This window comes from Medicago truncatula, chromosome 1, assembly GCF_003473485.1.
Source record: "Medicago truncatula cultivar Jemalong A17 chromosome 1, MtrunA17r5.0-ANR, whole genome shotgun sequence".
Classification (NCBI taxonomy): Eukaryota; Viridiplantae; Streptophyta; class Magnoliopsida; order Fabales; family Fabaceae; genus Medicago; species Medicago truncatula.
Window position 1 is genome coordinate 6,075,302 of NC_053042.1, and position 14,795 is coordinate 6,090,096.

General features: G+C 34.4%; 2 protein-coding genes across 2 annotated transcripts; one reads left to right on the forward strand and one right to left on the reverse strand.

Annotated features, from left to right (window-relative positions):
- Positions 1-929: 929 nt before the first annotated feature.
- LOC11409205 (origin of replication complex subunit 2) lies at positions 930-4,733 on the reverse strand. The gene is made up of 6 exons (XM_003589172.4): positions 4,471-4,733; positions 4,275-4,381; positions 2,981-3,113; positions 2,544-2,820; positions 1,488-1,712; positions 930-1,407 (listed from the first exon to the last, which is right to left on the reverse strand). Exons 1-6 carry the CDS (start codon positions 4,615-4,617, stop codon positions 1,211-1,213), a joined length of 1,086 nt encoding a protein of 361 aa, XP_003589220.1. The 5' UTR covers positions 4,618-4,733; the 3' UTR covers positions 930-1,210.
- Positions 4,734-6,224: 1,491 nt separating this feature from the next.
- Positions 6,225-14,587, forward strand: LOC11422742 (uncharacterized). The gene is made up of 7 exons (XM_003589173.4): positions 6,225-6,775; positions 6,985-7,073; positions 7,164-7,323; positions 12,638-12,733; positions 12,901-13,023; positions 13,203-13,465; positions 13,918-14,587. Exons 1-7 carry the CDS (start codon positions 6,598-6,600, stop codon positions 14,026-14,028), a joined length of 1,020 nt encoding a protein of 339 aa, XP_003589221.1. The 5' UTR covers positions 6,225-6,597; the 3' UTR covers positions 14,029-14,587.
- The last annotated feature ends 208 nt before the right edge of the window (positions 14,588-14,795 follow it).

A 14,795-nucleotide genomic window follows, 5' to 3' on the forward strand; every position in this document is an offset into this window, starting at 1 on the left:
TGAGCATCATCATAGTATATAGGACTAAGTTTGATTAATTCATCTATGAAAAATATATTGGATTCAATGGAGAGCAAAGCCATGATTGCATGCAGGCGCGTGAAAGCTAAAAAAAATGAATCGGATTCATTGGAGCAAGTCATGAAAACACGTTCTTAAAGAGTCAACTATGTATGCATAATCAATAATCAGTTATTATCAGGTAGTCCAAGTGTACAACACTTATATTTATCTATACAAGTGTCATTTTCCACTTTTCCTTAATCAACCTAGAGAAAATTAACCTATCAAAAACCATGGCTAATCTTTCATGGCTCAATGGCTTTACATATCATGGCTTAAGCCTCAGTTAAATGAAGAGTAGACCCCAATAATATGATATTATTCTTTGTATTATTATTAATATTAATTCTTTTAGGCGTATTAGATGCTCAACCAACTAGTCAAGCCAGACAACATAAAGTTTTGCATGTTTTTGCAAGCTGTAAACATTCATTCATTCATTCTTATGATATGAAGTGAGTGTGGTCTTCAAATATTAATCTTTCAAATACGCGTATTCCAACTCACATCACCCCATTACTTGCGCTATATACTAAATATTATTCAAACTACAATCTAGTTTACTTATACTTGTATCCACGAAAAACAATGTAGTGATATTATGTTCCATTGAATATTATTGGTGTGACTTTGTCAAAAACAATTCTAAATTATTCATTAATGATACAACATACAGTCATACACCCATGTTATGTGATTTGGATTGAAAAACACATGGTTTCTATTCTTCTGACATAATGGTCCATCTCATCAGGTTGAGAGGGGGACATGTCTCTTTTATTTCTTCTTAATACTGTGATATTCATATTTGATGCTTTATTATCATAGCAGAGAGTGTTATACAATCCCATGGAAACAATCAGATAGACGACGTAGCAGCTGGTTCAGTCGCATCTTTAACAAATCAGAAATGGTCAAAACATTTTCTCAGAGCAACAACAAAAACTGATCGAAATGACTAAAATTTTCTTCATAAAACAAGCCTGAAAATACAAATATTTAGTCTCCTGTCAGGAATGAGCTTCAGATAATTTGAATTCCATTCAATATCTGAATATGCCTATCATACAATTTTGGAAACTGACTATAAACTAATTAGTTTGCCCCAGTACGTTTTCATTGGAATCATAATTCATAATTCCCATTACTAACTGATCTCGAGTAGAACTTTTTGAAGTGCTTCCGTTGTCAGAGGGATGTGCAAGCAATCTTGACCGTCCGAATGCCTCTTGGTCTTGACCAGCTCGTGGTCTTTAAATTCCGTCAAATGAGAATTCAGGGTAACCTGGCTGCTAACAAGGAAACGTTCACGGCAGACTGAGTAGAGATCACTGATTGGCATTCCTGGAAGGGAAAAATACAGTTAGGACACCTATAGATGAAAAGAACAGCATATATATCCATCTAAAATGATAAAAACTTGCCTTCATCAGGATGAGAAATTTGATATTCAGCAAGAACTTTGAATACACTCTGGGCATTGGGTGTCAAACTTTGCAAAACTATTGCAGCTGTTTTGACACTTTGGCTGGCACTGCCGTGTGCAAGAATCAGAGGATAAAACATGCCTTCAATCTTGTATGGGGAAAATGTAGGAACATGATGCCAGCACCAATTGAACTGTGTGTGAGCCATATTCTTGTCCCAAACTGCCAAAAGAAGATGTAACTGTTAAGCAATAGAGGCAACAAAAAAACCTTCATATAGTCACATATACTTATTTTATACCCTACTGCAACAAGACTTCAAGAGTCATTTCTCTGAGTAAGGTCACTCCTACACAGATTAAATGATGCCATTATGTCTATCAAAACCAAGACTTGGGACTTAGGAGCAACCATTTAGATCCAAATCATTTTTAATAGTTTTGCTGTTTTTCTTAATCATATTCAGCATCTGACATTGCAAGCCACTTCGCATTTGATCAATTATTATTATTGGTCTTTTACTCGTCTGACCAAACTATCTTATAGATGACATTCTACCAAGTACCACCTTTTGCTTAATATATGCCATCATATTTCCTGTCTTTTACAAATGTAGTCAGTTCCGATCTTGTATATTCATTTCTTTCCTACAAACAACTGTAAAGCAGAAGTTCAAATGAATAATATGGTAGCAACTTTAAGTCTCAAGACGAAGAAAATATTTGGTTCTACAGCTTTCTAAAAGGGTGATGCCATTTCGTCCTATTGTCCAGTTATACATAGATAAAAAAATTAGGATCAGATCCTCGAAGAACACCCAGCGATAAGCAGCAAAAATAAAAAAAATAAATTCAAAAACATGTTTTAAAATGGCATTCCCAATTCAAAGTTCAAGCACCCAAAAGAAATCTCAAACAGATGATAATAGAACAATTCAAGCAAACATAACTTCAAGCCATATCTAAAGATGAAATATGGCAATATTGACTACACTAACAATTTACAAGAAATATATTCTGCATGAGATAATCTGATGGCAGTAACTAAACTTACAAAGGGGAGCATTGACATGGTCAATGGAGGCAACAATACGAATATGGGTACAAGAGGCCAGACGAGCGAGATATTGTTGGGTTTCAGAGTCCCTTAATCCTGGTCCATCAATATTGTGAATTACTACACAAACGAAAGAATCGCTGTCCTCTACTTCCACTTCATACAACAATGTAAGAAGATCTTCTATAGATTGAGTACTGGATGGCTGCCGGCCGGAAACCTTGCGTTTAGCTTTCACTTGATCACATAGAAGTTCAGCCAAAGCTATCAGAACCTAATAAGTTAAACAGGAAAAACTAAAGCTTAGAGCATAGCAAACTCGGGATCCTTCACTATGAAATTCATCTGTCTCCCTTTTTGTCTTAACTTTTCGCTACCAAAAAGCTATAATTACATGTTTCTGTGGAATGCAAGATGTTAGGGGGAATGCAAACCTGTTTTAAGTTAATGGTCTGAAGATACCCATTAATGACAACTACAGAATATTCGGTCAATGTCTTCGAAGCAAAGTCTTCAATCAAAGCCTTCTTAGATCCAAAGCCATACATCAGAAGGGCAAAGCCACATCTGACTCATTCAAAAATATTGAAGGTCACAATATTTCCAACGTAAAACTTAAAATGCACATCTTAAAGTCACTTTTTAAAAATACAAATCAAATTCAACAAACTATAATACATTATACAGTAATGAAAGCGTATAAAATTGTTCTTAAACTAGCTTATTTGGACTTATCTCATGATATAAATTGTGTGTGAAATTTTTGTGAGGGTATACAAAAATAGTTTATGATATGTAGATAAGTTATTTATAATTTATTTTAACAAATTCACAGATAGCTTAAGAAGACCACTTACATAGCACATACTTCATACTTCGGTTCACCTTTGATTTCATTTTCCATCCATTTCAAATTCTATGTTTATTGTGGAAATAGTTAGAATAGCAAGTCCGGTTCTAAAGTAAGAAGATAAAGGCACCAGAACATAATGATTAGTCACGAAGTTCAGCCAATTATGCCTACGTCGATGATAGCAAAGTGGCTATTGCACTTTTATTATGCAAAGAATTTGGGCTACAAAGTACAAAGCTTTATTTAAATACTACTGTCCAGCTCAACACTACTAACTCGCAAAGCTCGGGGGTCTGCCCACTTATAAGTGAATATCAGTCATACTCAAGTTTAACTGAAACAAATATTATGAACACAATTTAAGTGCATATGACATAATTTTTTGGCTTGTTAAACAAACATGTACTGTATGTTTGGTTCCACTTTTGGAGGAGTTAAATTGATTCTAGAGGTGTAGAATAATTGATTTTGACAAGTTTGATTGATTTCAAGTAGAATTGATTTTGCCTCTAGAATCGATTCTACTTGAAGCTAGGATATGTAGCTTTTGATTCTATAATAGATTTTTACACTCAAGTTTATGGTTCAACTCACTTTTACATGTATCCAAACACAAATCAATTTACCTAAACCTCTCTTAAATAGAATCAATTTTATACAATCAATTCAAAATCAATTTTTGCCACCGCAGAACCAATTATGGAGGGATGAAAATCTGATTTAATTGAGAATTGATTTTGCCTGCACTATTTGTAGCTTTTGGCTTTAAATTTATGTTACCGTATAACCAAACACACACATAACACACTTCTCACTCCAAAACACACTCTAGATGCGCTATTAATTGAATGATAAGAATGAAAAGAGAGTAATACCTCAGGGAGAGAAGCCATTCAGGATAAACAGCAGCATACGAATCAATTAAAACCGCAATTTCTTTTTCATGTTTCGGTTGAATATGCAACGAAGCTTCCCTAAGTTCCTAATCACATACAGAATCAAAAACTAAAATATAAGCAGAAAAATTCAAGAGAAAATAAAGTTCATTTTCATTCATCAAATGATACCTACCTGTTCATCAACAACATCAATATCGGTAATCTTGTGTTTCGATTTCTTCACTGAAGATGTTAATTCCTTTGCTAGAAAATAGTTTCTTGAGAATTCTAAATCCTCTTCTTCTTCTTCTTCCTCTTCCCAATTCTCGTTGTCGTTCATCTTTCGAAAATTTTCGCCACTGACAACGATGCTCCGGCAAGGGTGCGGTTGCGGTTGCGGATTTAGAGAGGTGAGGTTATTAATGTGTATGATTTTCCCGCCATTTTATTATCGGGTTGATTTGGGATAACCCGCCTAATAAATCAATCGGGTCGGATGGTATAGGTATGACCCAATAATTCTAGTAGTTGAAGGAATTGCTCTTTAGTCACCTAGCTATTGCTCACAGACGTCTAAAAAAATACCTCGAAGCGTAATTAACTATGGATTTAAAAAGTAATGTGAATTGTAGTTAGTTTATTTTCAATAGTTTAAGGTACACATGAATAATTTATAGGTGCCTAAAGAGTAAAGAATATCAAAACTATAAAAAATATCAAAACTATTAGTAGGTTCTTAGAGTTGAATATAGTTATGATGAATTTAAGACAAGTTACTAAAGCTAATTGGTAAACCTGAGAAAAATTTATTTTGTCATGATTTATTTGGGGTTAACCGGTGAATCAAAGAGTGTAATGATATCCATATAGCATGGTATATAGGTCTAAAAAGTTTCACCTAATTATTTAATGGATCCTTCGCAAAGTCTAATATAACAAGCTATGGCGGTAAGCCAACCCCAGGTCCTCAACTCTACGCAAAACATAGTATAGAGTTATACCATTGCATGATTTTAGGAAACCATCAACATTGATGTGTTCCACTGCCTTTAATACTAACAAACTACTATTCCATAATCACTGAGTTATTCCTAATGTCAAGGAGTCACTCAAATTAAATAGGTAACAACACCGGTCTCGATTCATTTCCTCAAAACATTGAACACACTACCATAGATAAAAGTTATTTTTTTAAACATCCCCAAATATACAATTCATATATTTCATTTTAAACATAATTTTTTTTTTTTTTTAGTAAAATGATTTTTAAAAAACTTAACACAAAGGTGGTAACTAAAACATCAAACATAATTTTTAAAAACTACTCCATCCGTCCCTATTTTTAAGCACACTTTTGACTAAAAATTTGTCTCTAAATATAAACCACTTTTTAAATTACTATTAGATGCATTTTTTTTTAAAACATACGTTTAATTAATACTCCTTCCGCCTCGCAATATTAGTCGTTTAATGTTTGTGCGCGATTATTACGGAAATGTTTAATTGTGTTGATTTCAATGGTAAATTTAGTAGCTTTTACTAAAATACCTTTATTAATTGTAGTTATTGGAGTAGTTAAGTTGGATGAAATTCAATACATGAGAGTATAATAGTGGAAAAAAATAAATAAATACTACATTGATATTGTAAGATGATAATTATTTTGAAAAAAAGAAAAAATATTAACAAGACAATAATTGTGAGATGGAGTGAATATTACTAATTTATTTTAAAATATAAAAAATTAAATTTAATATACATACAAACAAAAAGCAATTTAATAATATTAACACACAAACTTTAATCGCACTAACAATTTTTGGAAGAAACGTAAAAAAATACATTGGGTGACGGAGAAGTAAATCAAATTAATCCCTTAATCCAATATAAATGGCAAATTTAATTGTTTTTAAAAACTTAAACACCGATCGGGAAAAGTGTGAAAGGACAGACATAAATTTCACCTAGATATTACAGTATTTAATTTATGACAGCGCATTTTAGCACAAAGCATAGGCTCCAACATTAATGATGACGAGAACTACCGAAATGATTAGTTGATCCAACCAAATTCCACCACTCTCAGACAACAACAAGCGCACGTTAGCACACCACAAAGTTTCGATTCACACGAGGAAGAACCCAGCAACCTTAACCCACCACCTACAAATCCGAGGTTCTTGTCCCATTTCATAGATCGATCTATTTTGGTGTCCCAAATAACATTTAACGTTGAAAATTCGTTAAAGTTGCAAACTTTTTGGTCTGAGGAAGAGAAAAAGAATCAAGGGCAATGGTGGAATGAAGATAATAAAGGGTTATGATGGCAAGAAGTGAGTGGGGGATTCAACTTCAATCAAGAGGAGGTGGAAAGTGGGTTTGTTCTTACAAGAAAATCACTATCTTAGTTTGTCTTTTCAACATTGCCATTGCTCTCTATTGTCTTCGTTCTCTTTATGCTTCTCTTTATATCTACTCTGGTAGTGTTTCAAGAAACAGTAAGTTCTTTTTTTCTTTTTAAGCATGTCTATGTTTATGTCTTTTTTTATGTTTCCTGTTCTTACTTAAAACAGAAAAGACTAAAACAAACTAAAGGGTATTAAAAAAATTGTGTTTTTAAGGTTTATGGTAAATTTTTGAGACATCCCAAAATGGAAAGATTATTGCTTTGCATGTTTTTAACTAAGATTGTTGTCTGGTTTTTCAGTTGTGGTGTATAAACCAGATCAGATTCGAAAAATGGAAGAATCAAATCGAATCAGGACGTCATACAAACCGGTGAAGTTAATGAAATTGGTAAGATTTAAGAAGAAGCAATCAGTTATTATTTAGGCGGCTTAAAGTTTGTTAATTAATGTTATGTTATGAATACTTTGCCCAAAAAAGGTGAAGGAATTAGAAGGGGAGTTTTCAATCCAAAATACGGAGGTTGAGTTACCGCAGCACTTGAAACAGAAGATAATTGATGAGGTCTTGCAGAGACTAGTTAGTTTGAATAGCAGAAGCAATAATGGATCTCACTCCCAAGGCATTGCTATGGAGCGAGGTTAGTGTATGCTGATAGATTGTGATGATAATAGTCTATTGTTCATTCAGTGGTTAAGCATTGAGAAGATTTTGATATATATTCATATTTAACAACAACCTTTAGCTAAAAACTCGACACAACAAACGGGAATATGAGATGGTTGGACTTTGAGCTATCATATTTACATGATCAATTTCATATGTAGGAGATGGGAAAATTGACAGTTCACTGGCCACCTTGATTTTTATGTAGAGAAGTATATATGAAATATGTCAATTGTGAACTTGATTGCAATCTTGTTTATCTGAATTATTGTTAGAACATTTAATAAAGAGACGAGGATGTTTTGCTGGATGTTTGGCAAGACTAGACTGGATAAGATTAGAAATGATAGCATTAAAGAGATAGTTGGGTTAGCACCTATAGTAAAAACGATGGTTGAAACTAGGCTTAGATGACTTGGGCATGTACAGAGAACACCTATGGATACTCCAATAAGGAGAGTAGATCAGATGTAGGGTAGTCAAATCACTAGAGGCAGAGGAAGACCTAGAAAAACTATAAGAGATACTAGTAAAAAAGATCTAGAGATTAATGAGTTGGATAGAAATATGGTATCTGATAGAACATGATGGCGTCATTTGATCCATGTAGCCGATTCCACTTAGTGGGATAATACTTGGTTGTTTTTGTTGGTGTTGGAACTTGTAGATAGCAGAAAATAGTGGATTGTTAAAATTCTGCTGCCCAACAGTGCTATAGCGCTGCTATAGCCACTATTTGACAACATTTTGTACTAAATAGCATATCGCGGAACAATAACTATTTGTTCAAATTCCCCTATGCTTCAATGCCTCTATAGCCGCGCTATTTAACAACACTGATTAAAATGAAAGACATCATTATATTAAGCAAGGAGATCAGCATTTCATATTAATATGACCATTGACCCTTGGAAGATTGGACTTATTTCTGTCCTTAAGAGTACATTGATCATTATGACCCTTATTCTGCCGTGTACTAATCCATGGTTATTAGGTCTGAAACATACATGATTTATAATGTATTCTTAGATCCATGAACTACTGACCTAGTTCTATTTTAATGTAGCCGTTACTTGCTGGCTGGTCATAATTTTTTTTCTTCTAGAATAACCTAGCTATTTTATGTTTCAAGCATAAATTGGACAGAATAGTTGCTTTATGTATGACTTAGGGCCAAGTCAGAAATTCGAAGCATAATCGTCTATCTGTTTTTCTAATGATTTTTTATGAAATTCATTTGGCATGTTTTTTTTTCGTTGGATAGTATTAATTGATTTTGGTCCTGGTTCAATTATTCAAATGTCTAGGAAGTATAGTTTGATTGACCTAAACTACTTCTGGGTATATTCCTCATGAGAATCACTTTATATGACTTTGAAAGGAAAGGTTTACTGTGAGAAAATGTCTTTATTCATTTGGATTGTATGCAATACTTAAATATTTAAAAATTTGGCTTTCTTTATGTTTTAGTTGAATTGTGGGAAAAAATTACTAATTGTGTGTTGTTTACGATCCACATTGACTAGATATATTATGGCCAGAGTAGTCCTTATATGGCTCAGGTAGTCATCACCTCACAGTCTATTTTGTGGTGTTGAGTTAGGACTAGAGTTCAAATTCTTAGATGATATCAATGCCCCTTCTAAATATGTTATTGGGCCACCTGTTTTTTTCCATGCTCTGAACGTCCAATCCTATGTGTGGGGAGGTGTTGTTATTGGGCAACCTGCATTTGTTCACGTTCCAGATGTCCAATTTCAGGCATGCTGAAATCCCACATCGACTAGAGATATGGTTAAAGTAGTCATTATAAAGCTTGATAGCCCACATCTTACAATTGCGTTTGTGGGATTGAGTTAAGCCTAAAGATCAAATTCTAATACATGGCTTGAGTATGTTTTCTTTTGGAAATTGGAAATAGGTATTGGTGAAAGTGTGGAATAGTTTAATAAGATTGAACTGTGGTGGAAGGGAGGCTAAGCAAAAGTAAATATGGGGTTATGGAGGTGCCAAACTTAGTTGAAAACATTTTTTTTGTTGAAAATATCATATTGAACCTGTTATCAGTAATTGATAGTACCACATTTTGTTAACTATGAACTCAAGGAATGTGGAGAGGAGGGCAATGGTCGATCAATTGAAGGATGAAACTGCACGATGGAAGATAAAAGCTGTGAATCACTTCGGAACAGGAAGATGATGGTGGTCACCTGCAAAACACTCCAATACTCACAATAGTCTATGATTAAGGCGGGTGTGAGATTCAGAATGAGATGCACCTGAATGGGAGGAAAACTATGACACTTTATATCCTTGTTTACCATGATTGCTATGTAACTGTTTCGGTTATTGTTTATTGTTGACAACTATCTTGGGTGTGAGGCCCACACTGGGGGACTCCCATGTGGTTTGATTTGGGCCTTTAGGGACTCCAGATCTAGTCCAGAATAGATGCCCCCAATTTGATGTAAGCGTGATTTACAGTACAACACCCTATATTTGCTTCCAATAGCATTGAAGTTATGGCAATCATGCCTACATCACACAAGTTGAAGTTCATTCACAAAGAGATTTGCTCTCAAGTTGTTCAAGTAAGAGAGATGAATTTTGAATGGAATAAAAAATAAAGCCATCTTGAATCTAGCTCCTACGACTCTCACCCTTAGGGACAAACTGGAGGCAGAGGTTCAAAAGTTGACATATCAAATTGCAACTTGAGGAAGCAACTAGTGCTACTTACCAAAACAATTGACATGGGGGCATCTGCTCCCTCTCTGATCGGGACTTCTTGGTGGTCAGTTTTTTTACATTCTCTTAATAGGACACGTGCTCAAGCCCCTTACCTCGAAAGTAAGTGACAAGATCGTTCAGCTTCTCTCAACCTTGCATTTGGTATGTGGGTCCAATGGCCCAATAGACCACCGGATAACTAACACAAGGGGCAAGCCAATGAAAAGAACCATAATATCCACTAACACCGTGTATATTATAATCTTCTAGGCTGTAGACCTTGACTAACCTTGTCGGTGGATAACCTTTTAGATGCCAGTCTCGCTTATCAGTCAGCTCTGCATCAGCAACTTACTTGAGAGCATCTATTCTGGACTGGATTTAGAGTCACTCGAGTCCCAAATCAAACCATATGGGAGTCCCCCTAATGTGGGACTCAAGTCCAAGACTATTCACAACAATGAATAACAGACACGTTACATAGCAATCATGGTCAACAAGTCTATAAATTGGTGTAGTTTGCCTTTATTAAGTTACATCTCATTCTAAATCTCATACCCATCTCAAACTTAGATTAACTTGAGTGTTGGAGTGCTTTGCAAAGTGGCTATCACCGTCTTCCTCTGCCGAAGTGATTCACCATCTTATGTTTTCCATCCTATGTTTTCATTGATCCATCACTGTGATTTACTCTCTCTGTATATTTCTTGAGTTTATACTAAACACATTTCACCTTTTTCTCATTGCTTATGGGTACCTAATTCAGAATTATAGTTTAGCAGTTCTTATATTTTAGTATGGTGAGTAGGACTGAAGCGAACTTTTCCTCACAGCTGTCCAAATGCTCATTGTGTTACTGATTTGTGAAAGATCATAATTATTTAATATTTTCATGTTTTATTTATCTAGGGCGCTGAAATATTTACACTGAAAGTTCATTTATCAACTTCTTAATTGGATATTTGTTATTGTGTTAACTGCAAAAAATTTGACCAAGTTTGTTCACAATATTTAAATAATATATTAAATGAATCTATAAAAATAAAGTGAAAGTCGGAAATTATCATCAATAGATAGAAATACAGATCTAGAGTCATGCTGTTAAATTATGAAGATGGAAAGGGGTTTGGCATAATCTGGAGCATCAATTCAGTGTACCTAGTCTTTTTTAATGTCCAGTCGAAGCTTCCATCTGGACTGTTGGATCTATCATTTCCTTTTGGCGTTTACAAAGTAAGGAGATAGAAAACTAGAGAATAAAAAATCTATAATGCATAACTAAGGGTGCGTTTGATTTGTTAAAAAATGAAGGACAGGACAGGACAGAACAACTCCAGTTGTCCAGTGTTTGATTTGTAAAACTGTTTCAGGGACAGAACAAACTGAAGGCAAGGGACAGGACAAAAACTGAAATTTTTGTCCCTCACCAAACCACAACACAACTTTTTGTCCCACGTACAAGTTGTCTAAAACACCAAAATAACATTTCGTCCCCCAAAAAGCATATAAAACAAGAAATTATTCAATACCATAAAAATTTGTCCTGTGCTGTTATGCCTTGTGTTGTGCTGTTCTGCATTATACTGTGCTGTCCAGTACTTACTATTTTGCAAACCAAACGCACCCTAAATTGAAGGAGGCCCATATCATTGTTTCCTTTCCTCATACAATTCCTTTAGCGTGTTGATTTCAACAAGTTAACCTGTTTCAAAATCGATGCACTCTCAGTTTCAAATGTGAAGAAATCTCTTTCGAATTCTTAGGGTATCCACACACAACACCTTTGGGTGTTACAACAACCAAAGCCTTTTCCTAGTAAGTGAGATTAGTTACATGGTCAATCAACTTCATAGATATCTATCATGAATCACACTAAAAGTTTTCCCCTCTAGCTTCTTTTTAACGTTTCTTACTAAACACACATTTCATTTATTCTGTTTTAATCCTAGGCAAAAATCTCGTAATTCTAAGATATTTATCCAATGTTTTAGCTTTCTATTACTTTCTGCTTTTATATAATACAGAAATATAGATTAAGAGAGACACACTATAATGCAAGGCCAAGAAAAGCACCAATCCCCGTTGGCTATTAATGAGATGGCGTCAATAAAAGAATAATTTATATATATATTCAAAAGAGAGCATTGTGGCACCACTTCTTGTATATATTCTATAAGCATGTCTTGAACCAAAATGAAGGAAAACAACGAGGGTTCAAAGTTGGGCATTGGTTTACGTTTACAGTCACCGGAAGATCTTCTATATTCCTTGGGTGTTAGACCAACAAAAAAAAAATCCCAATTTTTATACTGAAATTTTTATATATAAAATTGTCCAATATGTAAATATTTAAAGAATGCATAATAATGAATAAAATTTCTTTAATGTCACTCACGTGTGTGGCCAAATTTGTGTGTTAGAACGAGTCCCATCTTTTGCAACTATTAGTCACATTCTATTTTTAACACTAAAGTTTGCAGTGTTATGTGAACGGTAATTTTATGTAATCTGGAAGATATTTTATTGCTTATTTTTAACATTTGAGTCATTCTATACAGATGCAGTTGAAAATTGGCGCAAGGAAAAATTGGAAGAAGTTAAATTGGTTTCTGCGGGAGGGATTTCCAACTCTACCATTTCTCACGAAGAGGCAGGTATGGAGTATGGGCAGCAATTATTTTTGCAGTTTTACTGACATTTGAGTTGATTGTGTGATACTCTCAGATGAAGCTTGTGTGTTTGCATGGTAATAAATAATAATGAATGCTTTACAAATCTTTTGACACATTTATACCTGATATTTATTTCAACTTACTACTAGGGATGCTAGTAAAAGCTCTGGAGTCCGATTGGGCTGTGCTTGCCGAAGAAATTGGCCTATGGATACCTGTTGAGGTTGTGAATGTAGAACATAATGACAAACCTGATGGTGTAGAGGATTTAGGTAATCGTTTCGGTAACTTAATTTCTGTATCTGATCTCATCTAGTGGGAAAAGACATCTTGTTGTGATAGTTGTTTTCTGGAATATTTAATGTCTGTATTGTGTGTTAGAATATGGAACTGTGCACATATTTTTCCATCAAAATTAATCTTTATATTTACTGTGTATACATTTCTCCAGAGGAGGAAGTTCTTCCAGGCAGGGCCCTTCCACCTGAGTGCAAACCTGAACTTCATACAGATTATGACGGTTCTGCGGTTAGATGGGGTCTTACTCACCACAAAGATAGTGCAGCTGATTGCTGTCAAGCTTGCTTGGACCATGCTAAACGTGCCAAAGAAGGTGAAAAAAAATGCAATATTTGGGTTTACTGCCCGTCAGAATTTGGATGTCATTCACCAGATATTTATCAGCACAAACATATGGAATGCTGGCTTAAATATGTAAGTTCTGCCCTGATGAATATGATTCCTCTTTTCTATATAAAGACCGGCTTGGAATGGCTTATTTACTGGCATAAGCACTTGTGCGAATGTTTAGAAGAGCTTATGAAAACAGCTTATGACGTGCTCATAAGTTCTTTTCACCTTATTTTCGTAAGCTTTACAATATTTTATATCTTATGAAAATAGCTTATAGTTTTTATGAAAACAGTTTGGCATTATTTTATATTTTGTTATAGTAACAGCTTATACAAAGCAGTTATATGATAGTACTTATGCTATAAGCATTTAATTGAGCTGTTTATCCAAGCAGGTCCAAAATGCTTAATAAATTTTGAACCTTCGATACTTCTATTTTGCAATTAGTTTTGATTAAAACAGTTTCCTTCACTACCGTGTATTTTTTTGTTTTCGTCCTGGCTAATATACACTTGTTGGTATTCTGAATCCAGGCAGAGAAACCCAAACTAAATTTTAAGGATAGGTATCCCGAATGGTATCGAAATTCACGTCCATCTGCACCAGTGATTGTTCCATGGGCCTCTGGAGTTGTTGCTGCTTGAGATAAATAATAACAAGCACAGAAGGCGGTATGGTATACCACGAGCAACCTAAGTCCGGAGCTACCTTGTAGATTATTACAGGCACTCAAAGCTAGCTTTGGCAAAGCCTTTGTCATGCTTTGTGAATTATACTATTTGTTGTTCAACATGTTTTTGCCTTTTTAAATTAATGAGATGGGGGAGTAAAGGAAATTTTTCGGACATGGTTTTGGTCAAAGTGCGATTTTTGACAGGCTCATAGTCTCCATCCTAAGAATTTTGATATACGAATGGGTGCCTTAAACATCAGATTTTTCCCCCAACTACATGTGTAACAGAGTTTTAGATTCTTAGACGGTGTAATCGGAGGTTTGATCACAGAAACAGATATTTACTTTCTTGAAAAGTGTTTTGGACATTGTTATTTTCCACGTTTGTATTCACCAAAATGTGAAACAAACATGCCTGTAACGGACGAGGAAATTGTTTTGTTGTGTGAGCTATCATGATTCATTGTATCAGGAATTTAAGTTCCTACTCATAATATAATTCATGTTCGAGATATTGTTATTATTGATGATCATTATTCATTATCATTTATCTCCATTTGCCTCATTTTTATTTGTCCATTACAAACTATGCATCTATATAGACATGTGTACTTGCTTGCACGTGTGAATATATTTATACTTTTTTGTTGATCAAACAGTTTATGTGAAATGAGTTTAGGAGCTCTCTAAGGCAGGCCTTGAGTTTAGCTGAAATATGTTTGGTTTTGCATTTACAAT